This window comes from Anguilla rostrata, chromosome 13, assembly GCF_018555375.3.
Source record: "Anguilla rostrata isolate EN2019 chromosome 13, ASM1855537v3, whole genome shotgun sequence".
In the NCBI taxonomy this organism is placed as follows: domain Eukaryota; kingdom Metazoa; phylum Chordata; class Actinopteri; order Anguilliformes; family Anguillidae; genus Anguilla; species Anguilla rostrata.
This window is the reverse complement of record NC_057945.1, coordinates 19,219,877-19,247,689: the sequence shown is the minus strand read 5'-3', so window position 1 is coordinate 19,247,689 and position 27,813 is coordinate 19,219,877. Positions and strand designations below refer to the sequence as shown.

Sequence of the window (27,813 nt, the reverse complement as noted above, 5' to 3'; positions counted from 1 at the left end):
GATAAACTCACCACTTTCCCCTTTCTTGCAAATCAGATAGTGCTCTGTTGAGAAGACACTCCCATTTACTTGACCGCAGCCACAGATGAATGCATGCAGTGTGGTTATGCTGCGCGGTTCTTATATAATTTGTCAAATAATTTATCTGAAGAAAAGCACGTTTTGGTGCAAAAAAGTTACTTACACATACTGTAGCCTATATCATTTCACTTTTAACCCCCCCCTTCATGACACTCATGATACCTCATGATATTCCAGCACTTTTTGGGAATTTGTATTTGTCCTAATATTGTAGCTTGTTCTTCTCCCTAGTTTGGCTTGGCATAAATTAGGTCAGAATAGTGTTCACTGTGTGAACTAAACTGTGTTCTTGGCTAGAAATAGCTGTACGAAATGAGTATCGTATCTTATTGAACCTGTGTTTTGTAGCTGTCCATGACCATGAAATGCACTTTTGTACATTGTTTTGGATAAAAGTATCTGCCAAATATATGTAATGTAATGTAACATACAAAGCATTATCTGTAAGTCATTGCAAGTACTGATAACAAAATTAGAGGAACAATATTGGCTATAATTAGTTCACACAAGGTGTATTCCAAGGCAAAGCTACCCAATGTTGCCTAAATTATTTTAAGTAATTTGGCCCTGTGTGTACAAGCATACAAGCACATTAATGGGACAAACATATGTATGGATAGGTTTGACCGATTCAATATTTATTTAATAGGCCTCAATATTTCATTTTTATCTGTATTCATGTTTATCTGTTTCCACTCATAGTTTGGTTGTAGGAGCATGGAATGTCTGGATTGAGCAATCTCAGGATGTTCTGGCTACTGGAACACTGACCAGAATGCTAATTAACTGTGTGAAGATTATAGGTGCTCATGCCAGAATGGCCTCTAGTTTCATATTTGTTTTAGCAAATTGTCTGTATGCTTGTATGTGGTAGTGCATGCATGTACACATTGCTTAATAAGTATGCATCACTTTGTACTAACAACCTAAATTGGGCCAGATGTTTCCCATTTTCAATCTACCTGTTTTCAATCGCATGAATGCAAAATAAATATCACCGACTTTGTAAGCATTCGCTACTTAAGCATAAACAGAATTAACTGTTGAATAACATTAAAGTTGTGCTGTACAGCAGTTATGGTACTCTTATGTTTCTCTCATGTTTGCTCTTACAAGTCTTTGTCAGGCTTTTTTGTCCTGTGAGATCAGACAAGGTTTTCTTCTGATCACTTGTAGCACTCTGTGTACGTCTGAAACTTGTGTGTGCACCTTGGCTCTGTTTTTGGGCTTGGTGCTTTATCACTAATTCTGTTCTGTTCTGTCCCTACGGCCTTGCTCTTGCTCTGCACCCCACAATATAGTGACCTTGTGAGTTTTGCTCCGATAAGATTACATGCCCAACCACTTCCTGAAACAGAGATCTGGGACAGAGTGCCCTGTTCACTTGCCTTTGACAAGCAGCTAATGCATAACACACAAAGTGTCTGACAAGCAGCTAATACACAGAGTCTGAAGAGAGCCTGCACCAGCCCCTGTTCGTCAATGTGTGAGCTGGGGTCTGATCTCAACATGGACACTTCCACAATCAGGCCTCTCCACGTGGACCCCTCCTGTTCACCCATGACTTTTGTGGCTTACTTTTGTGAGTTCTCTGGATGGGGGGGCTGGGCTGGTCTTCAGGAGTACAGCATCTGGAACTTCTCCTGGGGTAGGAAAATCCTTAGGGGAGAGAGTGGGGTTTTGTAATGTGGAAGTGCTGAGGGGTGAAATGGAAGGGCCTGATAGAGTGTAGGGGGTGGGGTTTTGGGAAGGGGCGAGGGGGTCTGTCATGGCCTGGTGGGGTGGCATGTTCAGGGTTATTGGGTCTGGCCATGTAATGGTGCCTCCTGGTGGCCTGGCAGGGGAGTCATTTCAGGGGCCCTGTGGGAAGACTATTGCCATGGTAACCATGGTTGTGGTAATGGTGCAGTGGGGGTGGTGGGGCAGGTCATACTGCTGGCTTACCCTGCAGTTGCTCACAAACAGGACAACCAGCAAAGGCCGAAAGGTTTTTAAGCACACTCTACCTCTGTGCCCATCAGACCAGAGTCAAATCCAACACACAACAAACATATGTTACTTTTTTTGTTAATGTTACCTTAATGGCTGTAATACATTGTGGTGAAGTAACAGTATTATCAACTATGTGTCTGTTTCTGCCCTTTTGCTCAGTGTTAAGGGTTGAGTAACAAAAACCAGCAGCAAACTGGACCAAGGTTTGGGAACCCAGCAGACCCTGGGGATAGGGACCCCTGACTTAGACTGTATTTAGCTAAAGATGAGCCTGGGCACATCGGTTTATTAACAGCAATTGTATGAAACCTATATTGTATGACACACCCACCCCAAACACACAAATACCTACTTGCTGTAGTGCAGGGGTGCAGGCAAGGCTGTTTACCTGACTCTGTCTCAGGTTCTGATTAGCTTGTGTGTGGGGAGAAGTCCCAGTTTCCCAACTGGAGAAGCTTGGACAGCTCTGGAGAGTTGGGTCATCAAGCAGACAGCACTCAAAATATGCATTTAAAAAAAGTGCTGTCACTATGCACCTCCCACTAATCACAGGCCAGACCACATCCAGATAATCTACTTTTTAATAAACTCTCCACTTGCTGTAATATCCAAAAACATGCTCTCAATTTCTTATCATCTGGGTTAGCTTCCTTTTCGTAAAGAACAGTGTACATAACATGACTGAACACTGTGCAACAAGTAAAAAAAATACCAACAAAAAATTACAAAGATTAAATGGCTGGTTATAATCAGGGAAGAGGTGATGTGACATTCACACATTCCCTTCAATAATTGTACCATTTTCAGGAGGAAAAGTGGGCAAGATATAGATTGTCAGATATATAGTTTTTAGATAATCCTCTTTGAGAGACAGAATATAATCTGATTTGGCAAACCGCCTCAGAGTTCACGTGGTCACATGTGATTGAGTCGTGTGCTCTGTTTGACCACAGGAATGCTCTTTCTCTATTCCGCTCTCCTCTCCACAAACATCACAGGAAACATCCTTGAAGCAATTAAAAGTCATGTTGTACAGTTTATCTCTACACAAACCTGGGGTGTCCAGGAGTTTTCTCTCTTCTTGAAAGTTTTATAACTTCATTACCTTCAAGAGGCAACAGAGAACACCCAAACTGTTGGGTGGCTAAAGAATGCACGATGAGGATTTCTTTTGATTTCTCATTTGAATGCAATCTATGACATTTAATTGAAATCACTGAGTGAAAATCTTAATGTCTATATAGATAATAGTTGTTGAGGCCTGTCAGTTGAAACGTACATTTTTAGAAGAAGTTCCAGTTTCATGCAGGAACCAACGCAGTGCAATTTGAATTTTACTACATGGAAAATATTTTGCCTGAAGGTGGAGATTCCAACTGGCTGGATTTAACAATTATTAATCTATTAATCTACAAATATCACCTCTGTTGTTGGAAGCTGTCATGGTTTTGGCTGATGCCACCATTTCTTTTCCTTTCTGCGCCTTTTCTTCAGTTATTACGGCCATTGGTTTTTTTATGCACCTTTTCTTCAGTTATTACGGTATTGAGTTGATTGAATTATACACGTGCAAATTTCCTTTTACGATTTGCACCTGTTGGTGTTCTATTTAAACCCTGAGCAAGCCGATAAGCTTTGCTTCAGTGTCACTTATGTTGCACGAGAGCCGGTATTCTGTCAAGCGAGGGTAAAGGTAAAGGTAAAGGTAAGGTAAAGGTAAAGGTAAAGGTAAAGGTAAAGGTAAAGGTAAAGGTAAAGGTAAAGGTAAAGGTAAAGGTAAAGGTAAAGGTAAAGGTAAAGGTAAAGGTAAAGGTAAAGGTAAAGGTAAAGGTAAGGTAAAGGTAAAGGTAAAGGTAAAGGTAAAGGTAAAGGTAAAGGTAAGGTAAGGTAAAGGTAAAGGTAAAGGTAAAGGTAAAGGTAAAGGTAAAGGTAAAGGTAAAGGTAAAGGTAAAGGTAAAGGTAAAGGTAAAGGTAAAGGTAAAGGTAAAGGTAAAGGTAAAGGTAAAGGTAAAGGTAAAGGTAAAGGTAAAGGTAAAGGTAAAGGTAAAGGTAAAGGTAAAGGTAAAGGGAGCTGCGATATTGGATTGTTGTGGCTATAAAATTAGCACAACAGTCTTTAGCTTTTTTAGATTGCTGGCAACAAGTTAGTGCCACAATCTAAGCTCAGTATTCTTTCTTTAGGGTTTTACTTTTTCAGCCTCGGTTCGAGGTCTGTTTTCTTTGAGTTGCCCCGTTTTCTGCTCCGGCAGTTTTGTTTTATTTTCATACTCCTTAAGCCTTAGTTCTTTTTTACCCAGTACGTGGGTTGTGTAGAGCTTTTCTTTGGATACTTCCTAAGGAGTATTGTTTTCCTTCCTTGTCTCTTGAGACTTTGGCATTTTACTCTGGTTAATAGCTAAGAACCCTGTTCCAGTGGCGTGGTTCCCAAAACTCCAACTCCCTCACAGAAGCAGAAGTGAACTTGCATTTTTGTATAGGTATTCCATAGCTGAGCTGGATTACCACTTAACATATTCATGTTTGATCATGTTATAAAGAAGCTGAAACCATGTACCTTCCGATTATAGCATGGTGCCCTTCCACACCTCGCCCATTCAGCGCAGCGATGCTCCCCTGATCATTAAGTAATGCATAGACCTCTTGCAACTAAAGGAAATGTGGGCGTTTTTAACTTTAAGTAGACCATTTTTGGTGCTTAACATCAGCCGGTTAACATCTTTTGTGGTGGACATTCAAGGGTTGATATCTGTTGCTGCTATCTGGGGAATCTGAACCTTGCATCTGGGCCTGGTGTTTCTTGGTGTTTGGTGTGTGCAGGGTTCGATTTTTTTCTTACAGCTCATCTGCAATTTTTACATTTTCGCCCCTGGCTTTTTGGAATATTTGGCAGTCTTTTTGTTTTTTAAATTTTATCTTAGTTTTCTTGGGACTACCTTCAGAGAAATAAGCTGTGGTTTGGTATTTTACTCGTCTTGTAACCTGTCCATGTTCATTCATTCATGTTCATGCATTCATTTCCAATTTGATGCATAGAACATATTTTTGTTATCTTATAAAATCTGATCATCTGAGTATCCCCTGTTGCACCCATCAGCCCTGCCCCAGCCCAGATAAAGGAGCCACTGGATCCATGCACAGTTGGGTTAATCCTGAATACTTACTGATATGTTTCCCCCCCCTTAATTTCAGAAAAGATGGAACTATACACATCAGGGACTGCCATCCACCAAGGTACAAGGGAAAACCATGAACAACAACATAAGGCAGGTGCAAAAAACTATTACTAATAAAAACATATCAGAGAAATTGACTGGATACAGAACACTTTATTTAAAATCTGTTTGGGGTATTGGGGAGAATGGTTAGGGAGGGGATATTATGAGAGGGAAAACAGTGCTCAACATCACTTCTTTAAATTCCGGTGATATTTACTGCATTCAGTTTGTCAAGTCTTTTAAGCTGCCATGTTTTCAAGCTACAAACTGATAGGGAAAATCCTCAAATTCACTGCCTCCCACCCACAAAAAAATGTGCTAACATACACTCTAAGTAAACAGTTTTGTAACAGAGTGTAAAAGATACAAATGGTTTTTTTTTAAATTATTCCCCTCATTTGCGCCTGCCTGCCTTTCGTGTCAATGATATGATTGTTTTTGCCCCTAGAGGGCACTACATGCCACTTTCCACACGCTTTTCACATTCATGCACAAGAGGAGCTGATAAGATAAATTAGGGGATCTCACTGATGTACCCCATACCCCCTCAAACATTACTTCCCTCTCCCTCTCTTTGTTCCACAATGTACCTCCGGTGACTTTTTTCTGAACGTTTTCAAACACTAATTCAGGGGGGAAGGAAGCCAAAGTCCCAGGCAAGTAGCTGTAAGACAGTGTGGGAAACACCACTGGGCCTCACACACCTAAATACAGTATCTCTAAATGAACCAGGTACATAACAAGCTCATAGCTTACAATGTACTTCATAGTCACTGACTGGATAGCTGCCAGTAGCAAAACTGGGCAATGGTGGTATGTTACTGTGAAAAGAGAAAGTTAGAAGGATTTATCCTTGATAAAATTAAATAAATGCTCCAGTCTAATTCTTGTTCAGTCTTCCCCTTTGAAATGCAGCCTTATGCCTTCATAAAAATGTGACTCATTATCTTGCAAAAAGCACCCGAATTGGCCACATCGCACTACAGTATAACACTGCATGCTTGAGCATGCTCATCCACAGTATGTGTTTCTATCATCCTCTGAAGTAATGTTGCAATCAACTGAAATTTGGGAGCATACACGTAACTTGGGCGTGCCTGTCTTTGGATAAATAAAAATTTCCTTCACAATTTAATACACGTGGCAGATCATGCATGTGAAATTTGGTGAGAAGCGAGAAGTACAACAAAAAGTTTGCTTTTCAAAAAATTCCAAATGGCGAAAAATCCACTATGGGGGCAGACTTTATGGGTTATATGAATAAATTTGTTAAGGATGAGGAGCTACACGTGTGGAAGAAATTTGGGACATGTACAGTACGTGAAATAGAGTGACTGTTATTATTTTTAGGTTATGTCAGACATAATTATTAGAAAATTGCCATTTTGAAATGGTGATGTAGAGCCACCTAGAGTGCTAGTGGGAGAAAATGTAACATACATGATCTACGTGGGTCCCTTTTCAATTTTTATATGTAGAAAATTTGAAAAGAGACTGGATTTAAAGGGGCTGCAGTGAAATATATTTTCCACAATTTTTGTAAATTCATATATTTGTATCTTCATATGTATATTCATGTCGTTAAGAATCTGACTGAGGGGGACATGCTTCTCAGGACTCTTGGAGGGAAGTTTTCTGAGGGTTTCTGACACATTTTGTATAAGTTGGCCATATGGAGCCAATGTAAATGACTATTTTCCAAAAAGCACCCGCTGCAGTCCATATTGCACTATAGCACTGTTAGCCAGTACATCCTCATTCACAATATGGCTATCATCCCTAGAAATATCATTACAATTAACATAAAATTTAAGGCCATGTGCATATTTTGGGTGAGGTCAGCCACAAGTACATTCCAGCAGCTGTCTTTGGACATATCAAAATTACCTTCACAATTTAATACAGGAATGTGCTGTAGATCATGCATGCCAAATTTTCTGAGAATTTCACAAACATTGTAGAAGTATGGAAAAGCTTGTTCTGCAAAAGAAATTTGAATGGCTGGTAACCGGACATGCCTACCAACTTTTGTGAGGAAAAGGGGTGAAAATTTAACAAGAATTAGCAAGATTTAGCAAGAAAGGAAGACACCAGAAGGAAGAAGAATAGGGGTGCTACGCACCCTTGGTGCTTGGCCCCCTAAATTACTGATATAGCCATATATCTTCTGAAAAGCATCAGCCCCACCGATTCTTAAAGAGAGGAGAAAGGAGAGATTCATCGTATCATCATTCTCATAAATGTGGAAACAAAAACAAAAAATTTGATCCTGATTAATTGCCTCCCCTCCCACACACACATATACTCCTTATTGAGCAGAGGAAAAAAAGCTCAAGCTTTTGACTCACAAAAACCATAAAACAGTACGCAAATGTACACCTATAAACCATACTTTACATAATGTAGTGCATATTAATATACTTCAGCACCATAGTAATTGGTTTTTATATTTATATTATTAAATGTGAATAGATATTTAGATGGAGTTATGAGTGTGTGCATGGATAAGGTTATGAGGAAGAGGAGGGTTGGTCACTAGCCATCCACAAAGAAACCATTGGAAGCCTGAGTCAAACAATTTTATTGGATGAAGAGGACCACAGGTTAACCAACAGCATGAGGGCATATCAGTGGAGGTGAGGGTGGTATCCAGTAACCAGCCCTAAATTCCCACAGCCTGTAAGACAACTGTAACACTGACTGAAACAGATGGGACAAGCCTCAAACAGGAAGAGTGTCTCCAGGTTGTCATGACAGTTTAATTACTGGTGCTTAGATACTGTAGAAATGCAGCCCAGCCTGCCAGTGCACCCGTCCTATCACAGGGTATTATGAGGGCCATGGTGGCAGACCGTTATTTTTGAGTCAAAATCAGAATTGACACCCGAATATGACACCCCTCCTTACCCTTGACCAGCCCTGACTACCACCCCCCCCCCCCATATGTTATTAATGTTTCACTGCATAAAGGATTCTGTACTAATCAAACTTCACTGTGATAAAATACTGGCTTGTTGCTAAAGGGCAGACCGATCTAATCAGAAGACATTTTAAAGGGTGAGAGAAGCAAAGCTTTAAGGAAAGGCCTTTGAGGTCAGACTTCCATTGGCCATCTGTCCCCACATGACAACCTGACAAGTCATAATGAGTCTGAGCTATGCTATATTTTTAGAACCTGGAAAAAAAAGGGAGGTAACACACGTTTAACCTGTTTTATTGCGTTAAGATTATTGCTGCTGGTTTTGTTGCATGAGACACTGTGAGATATGAAGAGAAATAAACACATTCACACCAACACACACATGCATGCACGCACACATAAAACCTCATTTTCAGAAGGTCTATTGTAACCCCCTTGTAACCCCTCTGTTCTCTGCATATGGGCCAGTCTGTCCACAGCAGGTTTGGGATGCAGCTATAACACACATCAAACACTGTGCTTTTCTGTAGCATAGGGGCGGCAAAGAGCACTCCTCCTACTCCTTAAAACAACACACACATACATACATGTACTCATACGAGTGAACACGCACAATGAAATCAACCCAGAAGTATCACGTTTCAGCCATGCTGCAGGCCATGGAGGTAAGTTTGTCCTTGAACTCTGTAATGCGCTCCTGCCGGAAATCTTCTTCAGCTACTGTTAACCGAACACCGCTCCGTCTCTCTCCACTCACTCTCCTTAGTTTAATAATGTTGCGTATCAACAGGAAAGCACTGATAGGCTGTCCTACCCATTTGTGCTTCCTAATGGGTAAACATGGCAGTGAGCAGCAGAAGGGTCAATTCTTTATCAGAAGCATGCTATCATTTGTAAACGTAATGCTTCATTTCCCACCTTAAGAGCAAACAACGAACACCATCCCTGGAGTGCGGTAAAAACAGCACGACCGGATGGATTTACAGGGGCGGGTGTGTGTGTGTGTGTGTGTGTGTGTGTGTGTGTGGTGGGGGCAGAAGGAGAAAAGAGGGTGTAGGGGAGCAGTACAGTGAGGATGGGTAATGACAGAGGGTTGTCATTAGTGATGGGAGAGTGAGATTTCAGAAACCCCACAGTAGGAGGAGTTAAAATGGGCTGTCAGTCATGGATTTGTTTAAAACCTATATATATATATATATATATATATATATATTGTTTTTTTCCAGTTACCAAATGTTATCATTTGATTGTGTCAAATCAGTAAGTGACTGATCACATATACCAGTCCGTAACTTTTGGTTTTGGGAAACCTGACTCTCCCATCAGCAGGCGATAGAATGGATGGGGATGGTGGACAAGTGAAGAGGGGGGCAGCAGGGTGTGGGTGGATGGGATGGGGTCTTGGGGTAATAATGCCCTGGGTGTGTGTAAAAGCTGCTGAGCGCGCTCAGTGGTTGCAGGTGCGCGAGCCGGGCTGGTGCAGGAAGGTCCCGTGCCCGCGGCCGGCGCACCGCGGGGGCTGGTTCCGGGCGGCGTTTTGGCGCTGGCCGCGGTTTCGGCCCAGGTGTCGGCGGTCGGAACGAGCCTTGGCCCGCTGAACCCGGCCCACCTGGGTCACTTTGGCTAGAGCCCCCAGCTGAGAGGTAGTCCCATGGGTCACCCGCCCCAGCACCCTGCTCCGCACCTTGGGAAGGGGCTGCTCTATCACCCTGCAGTGAAAAATGGGTGTTCAGACCTTCCCCAGTGTCCCATTACAGCCATGAAAAAGCATATTATTGCAATATACCGCTGATTATTAATATTTCCACAGAGAGTAAGGTGTGCGGTTTGAGTGTGTATGTACTTATTGTATGTCGCTTTGGATAAAAGCGTCTGCAAAATAAATGCAAAGTAATGTAATGTATGAATGGCCTCCTCATACATGAACATTTTATTTCTTTACTTGAGACCAGGAACAAAGGACCCCAAATGTTTGCGATGTCAGGGCTGTGTTAGATCTTGTAAACTGTCAATGTTGTCAATGTCAAAAAAACATCTTTGTACAAGCTGCTTTGGAGTTACTTCAAGTATATTCAATTCCTTTAAAAAACAAACTCACAAAAGCTCATCATATACCATCCATTATAATATCGGCAGGTCATCAGAAACTTCTGTAGACATCCTGGGTCCAATATATGTTCAAAATACTTTAACTATTTATAAACTCTTGCAATACTTATACTCTTTAATACTTTAAAATTTCACAACTTTTCTACAGATCAATTAAAAATTGACAAAAGAACCTGTTGCTAGCCAAAATATATAATCATGAGAGAATTATTTTATTCTAAATATTAATTAATATTTCTATGCGTTTTTAAAAATTCAGTAATCTGCAGCAATTGGTAATTCAACAGTAATCTGGTGCTTTGCTGATAGGGTTAGGGTTAGGGTTAGTCTAAAGGTTACAATTTTTTTGTTCCAATTACTTGACTCAGATTTGGTGTGGCACTGCAATGACTTTTTAAACATTACTGCTCCTGTTTCTATAAAAGCAACAGAAAATGTATCACCTCTTTATGTGGCATGAAAGCTTTGAAAGACACAGAGGGTTCTTATTTATATCTAATTTTGACATTTTTGCCATGTACTTTGTGTTGTTGCAGAACTTGTATTTTTTCCTGTTATGAAGTACAGAGGTGTAGAGAGGGCAGAACAGAGAATACAGAAGAGCAGCCAAAAGAGGGAATGGGAATGAAAGACAGGGAAGGGGGAGAGAAGGAGAGAAATGGGGTGAGACTTGAGGAGAGAGAGACAGAAGGAGAGTGTGAGGGGGAGAGCTGGGAGAGAGAGAGATTTCAGTGCAAGGTTTCTGCATGAAACAGACATGTAACAGTGAAATTGTAGCGCAAGAGGACAACCCTCACCGCACACTGCTGGTTAGGTTGGCCACGCCCTCCTTGGTAGCAGCCTGGTCACCATGGGAACCATAGATGGACAAGCTGGGGAGCTCCACAAGGATGTCCTCCAGGGGACTGGTATCTGTGATTGTGGCACCCTCTAGGGGAGGAGACAAAGACAACAAAGTTTCATCCAACCAGAAGCACTTCACCACTACAATATAAGGTATGTACACACAGGCGGGATAGGTGGAGTGTGGGTTGTAAAAGCTTCATCTTTCTCTGTCTTTTATTATTATTATTATTATTATTATTAATCATGGACAAATTCAGGACTGAGTGAGGAGGGAACCTAGGCTGAATTTATAAATGGACCGTCAAATCTGTGGAGGAGTCCGTATGGTGACCAATTTCATTTCCAGCCATGGCACTTTCTGTACCGCGATCCTTTCTCTATCTGTAACACTGTCTGTTTTCCCATATCTGAATGAAGTGAAAAATATACATATTCACATGGAGGATGAATTGTCTGAATTGCCTCTTTAAAAAATAAATTAAATACTTCTGGCTTAATGTGGAGTGCAGAGCCTCCAGAGCCTGTCACAAGCCTCTCAGGCACTCTGTGCTGTAAGATGCTTTGACTGCAACTGAGATGAAACACGCAGCTACTTTGGAGTTTCTCTGCTCAACCTGGTTTCAGGGATCTAATGGGATGCAGTTCTGCTCCAGAACATACACGCGGTTCTCCTGTGAGGGAATGCAGTGTAACCCCCATTAATTAGGCTCCCTAGGCCCAGCTAATGCAAAGCATTTCAACAACTTTCAGGATAACATTCCAGTTAGATTCCCAATTAGTTGTGACTCAGATAATGATTTGAAAAAAACATTCCTCCAAACAGTCTTTGAAAACATTTTTTGTTGCAACAAGTCCTATGCCACAGAATAAAAAATTAAAAAACATTCTGGGAATTCCACACCTGGCCCCACCCTCTCACCAGGCATACTGACGAGCAGCCACCCCTCCTCATCCGCCTCCAGAATGCTTGGTTTTGGCCCCTTGAAATCCTTGGATGAGTCCTCCACCTCTCCAAAAAACAGGCTGCTAATTCGTTGGAACATGGTGAGCGAGCAGGTGTAGGTTTAAAAGAGGAAACCGTTGGCTCTGTTTGTAAGCAGAGGGTCAGATAGCGTGTCCGTCTTTGGCCCCTGGTTTCTCCTCTCGGCCTCTTGGTGCAAGCCGCTCCTCAAACTAACGGCAGAAATCACAATGGGGTGGGCAGGGCTTTCACTGTGCAAAAGAGAGGCTTCGTCTGTGTGCGTCTCAGGAACAAAGACCTGGTCGAATCAGAGACAGGAAAATAGATAAAACAGATTAAAGTTTGATGTGTAATAGGACCTACCTGCTGTAGGTCTTGCTTAGTACTGAAGCTAAGCAGGGCTGGGTCCTGAGATTTTAAGTGGGATCACATCTATGAAAGAATGCTCCAAATTCCTCTTCTCTCTCTTTCTCTCTCTCCTCGGCACATCTCTGATCCTCATGTTGACAAATGGCCATAACAAACTCCAAAGGCAATCAAAAGCCTGGAATCAAGGCTAGATACTAAAAGCTCTCATCCTGAAAAAAATGTCCCAAACATTGTGGTGCTTCTTTGTTTATGTGTGTGTGTGTGTGTGTGTGTGCGCATCTGTGTAAGGGTGTGTGCCTTTGTGTCTGCATGAGTGCATGTATGTGCACACATACATTTGTGTGTGCATTCTGTGTGTGTTTCTGGAACATGGTGTGTATGGGTATGGTTGTGCCTGTGCCACAATGGCCAGTGCATCTTCCTTCAGAAACTGTTTGCTCTGCAAATGCCTTGGTTTTATAATGATTAAACCGCACCATCTGTTTGAAGTAGAAATATCAAGTTATGTTGTGGAAGTAGGAAGTATTTCAGTCTTTAAATAAAGACTCAAAAGTTCCCTCCATAGTATCTCTTTAGAGTCGTTTGTTTATAAACAACAGCCTGAAAATCAGGCTAGTCTCCATGTCTCCCCTGCAGTATTATATGACTAATTGTTAGTTAAGGCATGATATAAAAACAACTATTGATTGAAAGATAATATTTCAGGTCTTTTTCTGTTTCATAAGAAGGACTCTAAATGGTTGTCTTTTGTCTTGAGGTACTCTAAGCAAAACTTTAGGGAACAAAATGTGTTATTTTATTTAAGGGAAAAAACAGTACCTATTTCCACTGGAAAAGGCCATGTCAAAGCTTACAAATCCTGAAGAGAGCACGTTTGAAAACAGTTTGAAGCTTTAAATCTCCAACTGCATTGGCTATTCTTGTTTCGTGTTATTTTAATAGTCCAGTGCAATATGCCACATATAATAGACCGTAAAAATGTTTTCTTCTTCTTCCTGTCTTCTTCACATAAGAGTGCTTTGGAAACCTGTGAAGCTCTAATGTTCATATTTTTCTCGCTTTCTCAAGGTATCTTATCAGTAAGCTTTGGATTGCTCCCTTTTGCTTTTGATTTTCCTTTTGGTTTGAATAGCGCCTTCTTTCGAATTTTTCATTAATTTGACCCAGTGAGCACGCAATGCCCAGATGACAACAATTCCATGTTGGTTTTATATATGAAAGGGAGGATGAAATGGTTGGTCTACAGGAAGGCGAGTAGTTTGGTAATGTAGGACTAGAACACCCAGTCACCGAACTACCGAGCCAACGACGAGGGTCTTTGCAAACAAAAACAAAACCCTTAAATTTCTATGTCATATGATAATTAGCTGTGATGTCAGCCATTTGCCCACGTCTAGCTAGGTTAATGAAAATGAAAAAATAAGATAAAGATGTTGCGTTAGTTAAAATGAATAAATACATGCCAAGAGGTAAGACGCAAATTAGCGCAAACGAGCGTCCACTGAAATGGCCATAGCATAGCTCTGCAATTCAATAGCCCATGAACCCGAATAAGCTCTTTCCTTATTAGGAGCAGAGGGGGAGGGGTTTATGCAGCCCGCCCCAAGGTGAACACGGTTTGGGGAAGCTGTGTTTACATTTGAAATACATCTAGAGGATTTTTCCACGACCGACTAAAAGCCAAGCAAATAGAGTAAAGGCTAAACATAGCCGATGTCTAAATGAAAGTAATATGTCTGGAATCAGTCACTGTAGAAGATTTGAGGCAATAACAGTCGAAAGGAAGACTGACGGACGTGAAGAGATGATTATCAGCCCAGATACAAATTTCCGTCAAATAGAACGGCCATTGAAATCTGACTACCACCAATAAATTTAATCCAGATTTTGTTATAGGCTATAAAAGAAATAATGGAATAGTGCTAACAGCATTCGACACCAGGTTAGTTTGTTGAATTTGGTTGCATTGTAACGGAGATTTTTTCCAATACGCGTCGCTGTGCTGTAGCGGATAATAATATTCAGTGGTTGCTTGCACTCCGTAGAATGCAATATTTTATATGTAAGGTAGCAGGTTCATCGTAAGCAGATGCTACTTTTCTCCAAAAATATGCATATACTTTAAAATTTTGAAGGTTTTATGTCGCATAAATATGTTTTCAGGATGAAGAGAGACAAGCAAGGTCATTACCGAAACGCCTCTGTGCACTTTTACGAGCGATAGATCCATTTGGCCTACTTACCCGCCTTTGATGTGTAATTCAAGTTGTAAACGCGTCGAATAAGCAAACAGATATTAATACGTTTTTAGTAGGCTACTATAAGTACAACTTTGGGTAGTCCAAATACGAGGTAGTTATTAAACTCTTATAGAATGTATCTAAGTCTTTCTTCTCAGAAGAAGGTATCCGTGTAAAACGTAGCTTTACAGGTGCGTGTTTATAACTAAATAAACAGTTTACACTTGTTTTTCCCTGTAGATATTTTTTCAGCCCCGCTCCCACTTCTTGGATCAGTAGAATACAACAAACAGCTGATCGTGGCATCACAATACTCGCAATAACGCTCTGCCCCTTCCCATTCGATCTGGGTAAACCAATCACGAATTTACACAAGCATAGGGGGCGGGGACTGACGCTTCTCCCTGTGGATGGAGCTGAACGGGTGCCTTTAGCACGAAAGTAGTTCAACTTAGTAAAGCATGTAGAGGTCACAGATGTAATGAACGTCCACGAATATATTAAAGTGCCACAGAACCACAAATGTAATACACAGCTACAATTGAAGTCGATTACTTTTATTAATTTAAATTTATGAAAACTAGTGCTAGTACACAAGTTGGCGTTTTTTGAGGTCACACCCATGACCTCTATAATAAGGTCTAATATGGACACTTTTTTCCGTGGCTTCTTTGTCTGTATTAGAGAGGTTCTACTGTATTATGTAATTGAAGCATATCAACGGATCCTGGGTGGGAGGGGGGTTGTATTCAGTTCTTTTGGCAGTGGTGTGCAGCCCTTGACTTTGTGAAACCCTTACCCATTTTCAGACCAAAATATGCACATTTCCCAGCCCAATTGTAAAAACATCTGATCACACAGCACATATCAACAGTTTCTTCCAAAATCCATTCCCAATTTATACCCAATTTCAGACCACATGGCTTTAAAACCATACCATTTTGTGTCACAGGTACCTATATAGCTCATATGAGGGAGTAAATCCCCCCTCCACCAGACAACTGATTCAGGGAATCATGAAGTCATCAGTGAATACCCCTAACAGTACAAATGTGGCTTATCCTTTATTACATTTGTGACCTGTGGCTGAACTGATGTTATACCTGTTATGTTTGTCAGAGAACACGTTTGTTGAATAAACGTTCCACTTTTTACAATTGTTGCTCATGCTTTATTGCATTTGTGGTCAACTCTGCATTACATGTGTGACCTTTATTCCATTTGTAGACATTTATTACATTTCTAAACTCTAGAGCGGGAATTAAGAATTTGTACTTTAACTCTGACAGATCCTTCAGCCTATGTATTTTTGTGTTTTCGAGTGAGGTTTTCTCACAAGAAATCCTTACTAAAGGTACCAGCAATAGTGTTTATATACGACCATGTGATATGTTTATTGTCACCCAGCATAAGCTTGGGAATGGCTTATATTAATTATTAATGAACCTTCCAAAATCATCCTAAGAACAATATACTTGTTGCCATTAATTACAATCTGTGCACAGGCATCAATGGGTGTGGAAGAATAACTCAGTTATATTTCAAAGTAAAATGCAAATCTGCAAATACAGTTCATTTTTATTCACCAATTACAAATGGGAGAACAACTACATTTTCATTTGTATCGGCCTTATGGCGTGAAATGTTGGTTGGCCTTCAAACATGCAAAGTAAGATAATGTAAGTCTATTATTTCCTTTTTATCATCAATCATGCAGATAAAAAAAGAAAATAGTTCTTCAAATGTACACATTTGATGGTTCCCATTTGCAGTTTAATTATGACAGGGTTGTGACATGGATGTATGGAAAATGAAAAGTCAAATGGATTTAGGATTTGAATTTGAATTATGTCATGAATTTTGCCCACATAAAATGAAAACGATATGTAATTGCCGATTTACATTTTAATTTGAATTATGATGGGATAATCTTTCCATAAACGCGATCTTCCAGTAATGCCCATGGCATTTTCCAGTGAGCCGATTAGTCAGGGATCAGTGCCTTTATATGGGTTGAACACTCAGCCTGAACAAAACTGCTCTGCAGCATAAGTCACCATGGCGATTTAGCCCAATCGAAAGAGAGCAACTTTCATGAAACCAGAAACTAAGGATTAAGTCCAAACTTAGCCCACTTAGCCTGCTTTATGATACAGGCCCCCTGGGCTGAGGAATGACTCTGGTAGGTATGTAAAATAGATATTGCATATTATTCTTGCACAACTGAAGCTAAGTGCAGTACACTATACTGCAGTGTCCACATGTTATGATGACCTACAAGTAGTGAGCAAAAAAGGAAACACCAGTGTATTGTCACTGTAATAGGGTGTTGGGTCACCATGCGTGGTAATTATAGTCTGTATGAAATGCAAGGTATACAGTATTCTGCCAGTGTCTGAATTCTTCAGGAGAGATATGACATTTTTCTACAGAAAAAGTCAATCAACTCATATATGGTTTATGGAAGTGTTGAACAGTCTTTTTTACTTAAAGTGTAATTTTGTTTTACGTAATTGTATATCCGTTAGATAATTGCTGTTTATGCGTGTTAATGATTCAAATAAATTTTTTTACCAGGTCTGCCATCAACCTGGAGGCCAGACTCCGATTGGTGATGAGGGACTGTAAACACAGGCACTTTGTTGTACATGTCATACTCTGTTTTTTAAAGAAAGTTTGGCATTCTGATACAGGCAACGTTGAAGTGACACACACTTTTATTATCAGATTATTATTATCCATTCACTTACCAAGGGCCCATCTTAGCCAAGGCAAACTGTATAACTAATGCGTAAATAAAGCCTTTATCCTGTTCCAGTGGTTGTTCTGTGTTACAGGCTGTTCTATATGAATGTTCCAGTTGCACATGCTTTGTTCTGTGATGTGCACTCAGTATGTCTCTGATAGCCTTGTGAGTTGCTGTGGATAAGTAAATGCACAATAACAGCAGTGACACCAGTACACCAGCTTTCTATGGACAACTTAGATTCCCTGGATTTATTTCCCAGGAAAGGGATTAGTGATTGCTGTAATCTGTAAATAACATATAATTAATAATAATTTTTAAAACTTGTGTACCAAATATAGCCTATTGAATGCACAATCTCTGAATTACAAACTTAATTTTTCTGTCAGGATTGAAATACCGTATCAGTAATAACTAAAGAACTGCACCAACAAATAGTGCCTCTCTTTTAAATAATTCACTGTCATTCAGCACATTTCTAATAGTTATAAAGTATTGGATTTCATGTTATGCATTTGCCATTAGTTACTGCAGTTTTTATGGAGTCTTAGCACACACACACACACACTCACACACACACTAGGAGGGCTACAGTCACACACTGATTACAGCAATGGTTCAATAATCTGCCACCATCTAGTGGTGATTAACAGTATTAAAATGAATTTTGAGACCCATTATCTGAAATAACTGGCGAGTAATATTTACAATCAACTGAGCTCGCAGCTTACTCAGCTCTGCAGGACATAACCAAATTATGCAGAATCTTCAACAATAATTTCATCTTCTGGTTTTAATGGGAGCAGACATTAGCGAGCACATTTCAGCACATTTTCTAAGCACAGAAAATAACCACTGTATAATGTCAAATCCCGACCAGTCAATCAACTGCTCAATGACAACAGTTAGACACAACTGTAACTCAAATCAACAAGAACAAGGTCACCTATGCACAAGAGCTGGGTAAAAACTAAGAACGTGTGACATACTACTGATGGAATCGAAAGGTAGAACTACAAAAGATTTTCTAGAGCTGTTCTGTCAGAACAAGGAACACTGGGAAGATTCTGTACTGCTATCAGGAGGTATTTATTGTACAGGGAGCTGTAAATGCGTGGAGCAGTTTGCCAGACCATGTAACAGAGGCAGAGATCATCAGGGTGTTCAAAGTCAAGATTGACACAGTATTGGATACTCTCTATCTTAAATCAATGACCACAGGAACTCTTACAGGTGTTCCCCAGGTTTCAGTCCTTTGTCCTTTCTAATTCTCTCTCCATACCATGTCTCTTGCTCTTGGCTTTGTCATCTTCTTCCATAGCCTGTCTTATCATTTACATGCTGATGATGATACCACAAAAGCATTCCTGCAGCCAGGACTAACTTTTTCTAAATCAGTTTGCTTCGCTGTATTTTCCCATCATAAATGTAAATCGATTTTTCTAATCCGTACATTTCCAATGAGAATGAATGACGGAACGAGCCTGGTAATCCGAAAACAAGCTGCCTACAGTGGTAATAATTTTACACACAATGCGTTTTCAGTCGGCATTCCCATCGACAAATGTGCGACAAGAAGCATGATGAAACCTGACAGGTTTATCATTGCCTGTCACGTCCTCGTGCGCTACGATTGTGGTGGATCGTTTAGTAGGGGGCGGCTGTTATCAAAGAGAGTGGAGCAGACGCTCATGACCGCTGCACGTACTGCTATATCTATCTTGAATCAAAGTGTACTCACGCATATTCTGTTGGAAGTTCACATTGCGTCCAGTCCGGCACCTAGGGCACGCTTATTCTTAGACCGGGTTGAGTCCTTCACGACTCAGTTTCTCAATGAGCAGATCCTGCCCTGAATTCCAAAAAGGAAAGTTGGAATGGTGAACAAACCTTTAAGAAAACTTTAAAAGATAGAGAATGCCCCGCTCTTTCCTGGTGAAGAAGTATTTCAGAAGCAAAAAGCCAAATTACAGCGAACCTGAATCCCAGAGTGGTAAGTCAGTTATTTTGTTTTTATTGGGGCAAGAAGAATTAAGAATGTAGCGTATTCTGCCATCTTTAACGTTCTGGCGTGTACATCGCCTTCTTCTACTGTTCTTGATTTGTATTGGGGTTTGCGTATGGCGCCTTTTAAATCACGCAACTTTTTGAACGAGTGTTTATAAATTGACAGTTATTCCTAACAGTTTGACCATTTAAACCAGACGGTTAAAATTGCTGTTGGAAACGCGTCCGAACTTCCGAAGAGTAGACACTGGGTTCATAAATTGGTTAAGTCAATAGCTCGACATGTCACCAATTTGTAAGGTGCTCTGCAAAACGCCCAGATGTCAATGACAGAGCTTCAAATTGAATATAACGAGTGAAACTGGTACTAATACAAGGGATGTAGGCGGTTACTGGTCTGTACAGAGCCATTTTTCTTATGCATTCTGTGAACGGAATCCCTTTAGTTTTTTTGGAAATGATTCTGAAAACAGCAGTTGAACATGCAGTGAGATGTGAGAGAGAAATTGTTTTATATAGCACCCTTTACAGTCTCAACTCTTTGCTGTGAATTGAGGAGCTAGTACCAATGTGTTGTGGGCAGCCTAGGTGTTGCCAACAGCCAGTTTGTGACACTTGCTGCACATCAGATTAGAGTAATGGAGAGGGAGAGAAGTTACCTGGTTATTAGGTGTTCGGTTGTGAGAGTCAGGTATGGAATCTTGCAGGACATCAATGAGCTCCCCTGTTCTTTGTGGGAAGTGCTTTAGTGGCCCTGTCAATCAAGACCTTGGTATGAGCTTCGCTTTGGATAAAAGCGCTATATAAATGCAGTCCATTTACCATTTATGACATCTCGGCTGACAGATGGTTGCCTCCCGCAGCACAGTGTCCCACCCAGTAAGGCTCTTGGGTGTTTTATGAGGCTGGTGTGAGGACACCACTTCTGATCAATATGAGGGGCCCCTTGCACCACAGTGTGGTGCTGTGGCTTAGGGGTTCGTACAGTAAGAGGTGAAACATTCTCCCTTCTACCTCACAGACCTTGTCCTGTCGGAGAGGTCCCCTCTGGCTGAGCTGCAGACTGGGGCTAACAGTGCCTCTATCGGCTTGGTGTGGAACCTCAACCTCCTGCCTGACCTCTTTGCCTGGGCATCTTCCCCATCCCCCTGCACCTCTCCCTGCCCCTCCCTTTGCCCCTCCCCCTCGGGGCCCCTGGACCTGAGCCCCATCTCCAGGAGCGGCAGCGGGGGAGAGGATGAGGGGCGCACATCAGACCCCTGCAGCCCCGAGCCCACCGGCCACTACTGCTGTCCCCACTGCAACAGGAGCTACAGTGCCCCCGCCGCCTTGTCCCGCCACCGGCTGTCCCACCCCCCAATCCCCCGGCCAACCTTCTGCTGCAAGCACTGCCCCAAACAGTACGGCAGCCTGGGTGCACTAAAGATGCACATCCGCTCCCACACCCTGCCCTGCGTTTGCCCTACCTGCGGCAAGGCCTTCTCCCGGCCCTGGCTCCTGCGCGGACACATGCGCACGCACACGGGTCAGTACTGCGCACGCACACCGGTCAGTACTGCACACATACAACAGGATGTACTGCACGTGCACACCGGTCAGTACTGCACACATACAACAGGATGTACTGCACATGCACACCGGTCAGTACTGCAAACGCACACCGGTCAGTACTGTACAGGTACAACAGGATATACTGCACATGCACACCGGTCAGTACTGCACACGCACACTGGTCAGTACTGTGCATGCACACTGGTCAGTACTGCGCACGCACACCGGTCAGTACTGCACACCTACAACAGGAGGTACTGCACATACACACCGGTCAGTACTGCACACGCACACCAGTCAGTACTGCACAGGTACAACAGGATGTACTGCACATGCACACCGGTCAGTACTGTGCACGCACACCTGTCAGTACTGCACAGGTCCAACAGAATGTACTGCACGTGCACACCGGTCAGTACTGCGCACGTACAACAGGAGGTACTGCACATGCACACCGGTCAGTACTGTACAGGTACAACAGGATATACTGCACATGCACACCAGTCAGTACTGCACACGCACACCGGTCAGTACTGCGCATGCACACTGGTCAGTACTGCACACGTACAACAGGACGTACTGCATATGCACACCTCTCTCTCTCTCTCTCTCTCTCTCTCTCTCTGCCCGCCTCATTCTCGCCCTCTCCCTCCCCTCAGGTGAGCGCCCGTTCTCCTGCCCCCACTGTGAGCGAGCCTTCGCAGACCGCTCTAATCTGCGGGCACACCTGCAGACGCATGCGCAGGTGAAGCGGTACCACTGCAGTGCCTGCCCTCGCAGTTTCGGCCGCATGTCCCTGCTGCACAAGCACAGCCTGGCTGGCTGCGGCCCCGGCCCCTGACCTTTCAACACAAGCACAGCCTGGCTGGCTGCAGCCCCGGCCCCTGACCTTTCAACACAAGCACAGCCTGGCTGGCTGCAGCCCGCCTGACTTCAACCAAGCACGCTGGCGGTGCAGCCCTGGCCCCTGACCTTTCAACACAAGCACAGCCTGGCTGCTGGCCCTGGCCCTGACCTTTCAACACAAGCACAGCCTGGCTGGCTGCAGCCCGGCCCTGACCTTTCAACACAAGCACAGCCTGGCTGGCTGCGGCCCCGGCCCCTGACCTTTCAACACAAGCACAGCCTGGCTGGCTGCGGCCCCGGCCCCTGACCTTTCAACACAAGCACAGCCTGGCTGCGCGCCCGGCCTGACCTTTCAACACAAGCACAGCCTGGCTGGCTGCGGCCCCGACCTTCACACACCACTGGCTGGCTGCAGCCCCGGCCCCTGACCTTTCAACACAAGCACAGCCTGGCTGGCTGCGGCCCCGGCCCCTGACCTTCCAAACTCCACCCCAACACCACATACCGACCTGTCCAATATTTCATTCCACTTTCTTGCGTGAAATGAATGTTCCTTTGTGGGTGTGGCCCAGTATAATATGAGACCCGGAGACGTGGTACCGCGCAGCTCCTGTTACCAAGTACCAAGCAGAAATGGAAAAGATCTAAGGAGTTGACCATCTGGTTGCTGAAGCCTAATGGTGTTCTCTTTGCATTTGTTTTTATCTAATGGGTGCTGTTCTCTTCAGGGTGGATTATGCTGTTGCTTAGTCTGGGTGGGGCTTTTGACACAGGATGCATATGTGACTACAGTGGCTGGGCCCACTGCCATGTTAGCTTGCCTGATGGACAATTGACACACGTGTGACCGCTGTGATGGGACATGCTTGTAACTTCCATGCCCTGGCCTGCTGTGGCCTGAGGCAGCCGCTTTCAGGGATGGGGGGGCTCTGCTAACATTAAGCAGGTGTGTTATTTTACCGGGAAGCCACATTAAGATACAGAATCTCCATGTGGGAGCTGGCCAAGGGGACAGATTTAAAAGGAGATTTAAAAGGATTTAGCATCTCAGAGACATCATACAAGCAGTAAATACTGGCAGAAAAAGAGAAAACCATGAATAAAATAATGGCAGACCCCTAATCTTCCCCAGCCCCCCAAACAAACAAACAGGAGCACAGAGAATGTTGGGTGGGGTGTATGTGTGTCAGGGGCACAGATCCTCCCCATCTGGTTATGTCTGAAAGCCTCCTCAACTCTGAATGGATCGACTTCGGATTCAAAGACAGCTGAGACAGATTGTGTTCCCGCCTGTCTTTGGGGGGAAAAAAGTTCATATCAAAAACATACTTATTTTTTGCTTAATTGTAGTGATGGCCGAGCTCAGAGGGGCTGATATTTCAATACTGTTAAGTCCAGTTGCTCCAGTACAGCACAATGGCAGGTTTCCATAAGTATTCATATTTAAAAGCGAGTGTATTTAAATCAGTTGCACAGTTGCGAGGCTCACAAATAAGGGAGAGGAGAGGGAGGACAAACCAGTGCCATTGTTTGAAGTGCCTCTGTATCAAAACCAATTAGCCTGAACAGTTTGCTCCTATTTCGACTGTATGCCAGGCTGTGCTGTACTTGTAGTCCAGTATTAGCGTTCATCCTGAAGGATAACAAGATGGAATCATGGAATATGACCTTCCAAAGACATCACATGGTTGAAGGGTTTTGTCTCTTGTCTGCGTGACAGTCAACTCTCTCTCAGTTTACAAGATGCTGTGTGTTGTGGGGGGGGGGGGTGGATGTGTGTTTTCATGTGAAGGAATGTGTGTGTGTTAGTGTGCATTTGGCATATTTGCTTGTGTATGCATGTACAGGTGTGGCTCTGTTAACATTTTTTACTCATAGACCCATGAGAGACTGAGCTATACTGTTCTCTCTTTATTCACCTGATTATGTTTGATCATAGCTGTGCAACATTCAATAAAATAGTCTGTAAAAAATAAACAAATAACAAGACAGTTGTGTCTGTTATAAAAGGGATAAAAGTGAGAAACAGTTTTTAGAATATTTGTCAGAATTATTTGCGTAGCGGATTTGCATATCCACAGTAATTTACATAGCATTTTGTTTTTACATATCATCTATTTATTGGGCTGAATTTGTAAGGGTTTCAGATTGACAGGCTTGCTCTGGGGTACAACGGCAGGTGCTCCACCCAAGACTACCCTGCAGACTCAGAATGCAAAAAGTTCTGCCTTTATACTCCTGTCCCTTGAGTTTTTTCTGATACCTAAATGAAGTAACACTGCAGAATGATGTTACATGAACTAATATAACAAATCATTGAGTGATATAGTTACAAGACATATTGTACAGTAATATACACTATTATTCATAAATGGAATAGTTAACCCACTCACCCTTCATACATTAGTAAAGAGAGAGAATAACATGACCAATTCTTAACCGATACAGCAACAAGCAACAAGCCATTAAGTAAACTTAAATATGTAACTGAAAATTGCTATCGTTATACCCAGTATTAGAATGAGTTGGTGAACACACACTCGCAAACTCACAAAATGATGAGGATCTACCAGTCTGAGGATGTGTTATGTTAACCACAGAAGTAGGCCTGGAACCTTCCAGATATTTTTTTGCAGTAGGGAACACATTTCTACTGGACCCTGCTGTCAGAGGGAACCTTCAGCAAGAGGAAATGGAGAAGAAAACCATTTTGGATTAAAAGACTGTATGTTGGAGGTAGTGTGAGTGCATGTGTATGTGTATAACTTTAGAAAGGATTGTGGTAGCATGTCCAATAATAGGGATGCTCATTGTAAACTATAGTAAATATATTTGGCGGTGAGAGCTAAAAGTGTAATGTCTTCCTAAAGTCAACACAGTAGAGCTCACAGTCCTGTGTGCACCTGCAGCTGCACCTGCACCTGTTCATAGCCCCACCTGAGAGCTGGTGTGTAGCGCTGAGTCACCAGCGGTCATTTTACTAACAGGCTCAGCCGCTTCATTTGAGTACCCATCCTGCTTCACAGCTTCATGTTTTTTAGATGACAAGCAGTCACATATCTGCAGTTAGCCTACTCGCTCACTTGGAAAGCCGGGTCACACCAGTAGTCCTGTCCCATTGCAGCAGCATCAGAGGCTCTTTGCTGGGTGAGACCTCAGCCTCAGATCTCCATCATCATTCTTATTGCCCTATCTTCGGCATTCGACATTAGCAGCCACCCACCTTGACTGGTGTACCACAGGCCTCAGTGCTTAGTCCTCTCCTTTCTTATTCATTTTATTCCTTCAACACCAAAGTTCAGGCATGTATCACGGCATGCCTTTGACATTGCTGACTGGATTTCCACCCACCACCTGAAGCTCAACCTGTGGAAGACAGAACCGTTTCCCCAGCAAAGGGGTCCTTACAGATTAATGTTTCAGTCACTGTCAATGAGTCCACAGCGTCTCCTTCCCAATCAGATTTTGTTTACCGTGGTGTGAACCTGGATGACCACCTGACCACCTGCGCACATTGTAGCAAACACCAGGTTCTGCCGGGGTTCCCTTCTCCCTAACATCAGGAGAAACGGTTCCTTCCCCACCTATGAGGCCTGCTTGTACAAGCCCTTATAATCTTGTCTGGACTACTGTAATGCCTTGCTGGCTGGCTTACTGGCTTACTGTTTTCTTCAAATGTCCCTGAACTCACCTTTTTTTGTCTATACCTCAATTTTTTAATGTAATAAAAAATCAACCCTTTTCTCCCTTTACCTAGTAGGTCTTGAGTCATGTATATTACTTTACATTACAGGCATTTAGCAGTCACTCTTATCCAGAGCGACTTAAACATTTTACATAGCATTTACATTGCATCCATTCATACAGCTGGATATATACTGAAGCAATGCAAGTTAAGTACCATGTTCAAGGGTACGACGACAGTGTCCTACCTGGGGAAAACCTTAAAAATCCATCTCCTCCTAGACTCTAACTGACTTCCATGAAAGTTGGGATACAGTATCTACTTGCATATATCTAAAATCTGTATTTAAAAGCATTCCTGTAATCAGCCAATGAATTTGTATATACGTGTTGGTTTTTATCAAAAAGCTAATCTCCAGATTTGATAAAATGTGAGGAAACTTGGTGTGTCTTTTGACTCCTCCATCCTGTGTTATTGATACCTCCATTGTGAAAACAGCCGTAAATAACCGACCTCATTAAGCCACAGGGTAGTGCAATAGAGCTCAATGATTTTTAATAAATGGAAAAATTCACTGAAAAAGACATTTTTATGTCAGTTCAGGTCAAGCAGAGCAGACTACTTAACTATATTATATTGTATGGACCATAAATAAGTTTGCATATCAAATGATATTGTCTCTCTTAAAAGCCATAAATGTAAAAACTAGATGCCTGAAAATAGATGTTGCCTTTCATTTGAACTCAGAAAATTACAATGAATCACCAGTTTACAGATGCACAAACATGGGTAAAGTATAGAGTTCAGTTAGAGTTCTTTCGGTATGAACACACTCTTTATGAAATGCATTTTGGCTAAAATTTAGAATAAAAGGGACTGGACTATTGAAAGTTAAATTATATATACACACAGTACCATGAAATTCTTCCCCCTCCTGATTTATTGAGTTTTTTTGTCACACTGAATGGTTTCAGATCTTCAGACAAAATCTAAAATTAGACAAAGGGAATCAGAGTACACGCAAAACACATTTAAAAAAATTTCATATATTTAATGAAAAAAGTTATCAAACACCCCTGTGAAAAAATAATTGCCCCCTTAAACTTAATAACTAGTTGCACCACCAATAACTGAAACTAAATGCTTCCTTTAAATTGATATCAGTCGTTCACATTGCTGTGTAGGGGTTTTAGCCCACTCTTCTTTGCAGAGCTGCTTTAATTCAGACACATTTGTAGGTTTTTGAACATGCACTGCTCATTTCAGGTCCTGCCACAGTATCTCTATTGGGTTCAAGTCACGACTTTGACTAGGCCTCTCCAAAATTTTTATTTGTTTGTTTTCACCCATCCAGATGCGGACTTGCTTTTGTCTTTTGGATCAAGCAATTCAGCTTCAGCTCACTGACAAATGACCAGACATTCTCCTTAAAAAGTTTCTGGTACACAGCAGAATTAATGGTTTCTTCAATAATGACAATTCATTCAGGTCTCGAGGCAGCAAAGGATCCCCACACTCTACCACCACCATGTTTGACTGTTGGTATGATGTTTGTACTCTGAAATGCTGTATTTGTTTTACACCAGACATAATGGTACCCATATCATTCAAAAAGTTTCACTTTTGACTCATCTGTCTATAGAACATCATCCCAGATGGCGTGGGGATCATCCAGATGCTTTTTTCTCGCAAATCTGAGATTAGCATTGCTATTTCTCTTGGTTACCACTGGTTTCTGCCTTGCTGCCCTACTATGAATTCGATTTTTGTCCAGTCAATTTTTTATTGTGGAGTCATGTCCATTGGCCTTACCTGTGGCTAGAAAGGCCTGCTGATCTTTGCATGGTCTTCTGGGATCTTTTTTGACTTCCCTGATGAGTTTTCCTTGTGCCCTTTTTTGGCAGGCTGGCTGTTACGTCCCGTAACTCACCCGTGTTAAATAACCAGGTGTAGGCTATGCTATCGGGAAACTACAACCCAGAAGCATAAAGTGATATATTAAAATTGCAAGAAGGTGGTTATTTACAGTAAAGCAGGGAGTTGAGAGCTATTAGTACTAAAGGAGCAGATATGTACAGATATTTCACAGGCAACACGATCACACCAAGCAGATAGATGTAACCCAGCATGATGGTCATCTGGCCTAAAGGTCCGTAAAAGCTCTTTACAGATGTTTCGAGTTTAAAAACTGGGGTATCGTTGACTATCGCTACAATAAGCACTTTCTACAACTAAGAAGTAGCAC

At 42.2% G+C, this 27,813-nt stretch overlaps 2 protein-coding genes across 3 annotated transcripts; one reads left to right on the top strand and one right to left on the bottom strand.

The window, feature by feature from the left end:
* Positions 1-7,845: 7,845 nt before the first annotated feature.
* Positions 7,846-15,055, bottom strand: LOC135237603 (tumor protein p53-inducible nuclear protein 2-like). 2 transcript variants are annotated; one of them, XM_064304898.1, is made up of 4 exons: positions 14,737-15,055; positions 12,065-12,422; positions 11,115-11,247; positions 7,846-9,917 (listed from the first exon to the last, which is right to left on the bottom strand). In XM_064304898.1, the coding sequence occupies exons 2-4, from the start codon at positions 12,204-12,206 to the stop codon at positions 9,656-9,658; spliced, it is 537 nt and encodes a 178-aa protein (XP_064160968.1). In that variant the 5' UTR covers positions 12,207-12,422; positions 14,737-15,055; the 3' UTR covers positions 7,846-9,655. The 2 variants fall into 2 exon arrangements, with proteins under 2 accessions (XP_064160968.1, XP_064160969.1); XM_064304899.1 differs by having other exon boundaries at positions 12,083-12,422; positions 14,737-15,053.
* Positions 15,056-18,816: 3,761 nt separating this feature from the next.
* On the top strand, positions 18,817-21,956 carry snai1a (snail family zinc finger 1a). The gene is made up of 3 exons (XM_064305454.1): positions 18,817-19,472; positions 20,508-21,011; positions 21,697-21,956. Exons 1-3 carry the CDS (start codon positions 19,397-19,399, stop codon positions 21,876-21,878), a joined length of 762 nt encoding a protein of 253 aa, XP_064161524.1. The 5' UTR covers positions 18,817-19,396; the 3' UTR covers positions 21,879-21,956.
* The last annotated feature ends 5,857 nt before the right edge of the window (positions 21,957-27,813 follow it).

What these genes read in the sequence shown, in the direction of transcription:
- LOC135237603 (XM_064304898.1), bottom strand. Translation starts at nt 12,206, where the DNA reads ATGTTCCAACGAATTAGCAGCCTGTTTTTTGGAGAGGTGGAGGACTCA. An exon ending in TGGTGAGAGGGTGGGGCCAG is followed by an intron (nt 11,248 to 12,064) that starts GTGTGGAATTCC and finishes CTCCTCCCCTAG; the next exon opens with AGGGTGCCACAATCACAGAT. An exon ending in AACCTAACCAGCAGTGTGCG is followed by an intron (nt 9,918 to 11,114) that starts GTGAGGGTTGTC and finishes TTTTCACTGCAG; the next exon opens with GGTGATAGAGCAGCCCCTTC.
- snai1a (XM_064305454.1), top strand. Translation starts at nt 19,397, where the DNA reads ATGCCCCGCTCTTTCCTGGTGAAGAAGTATTTCAGAAGCAAAAAGCCA. An exon ending in CGAACCTGAATCCCAGAGTG is followed by an intron (nt 19,473 to 20,507) that starts GTAAGTCAGTTA and finishes TCTACCTCACAG; the next exon opens with ACCTTGTCCTGTCGGAGAGG. An exon ending in ACACATGCGCACGCACACGG is followed by an intron (nt 21,012 to 21,696) that starts GTCAGTACTGCG and finishes CCCTCCCCTCAG; the next exon opens with GTGAGCGCCCGTTCTCCTGC.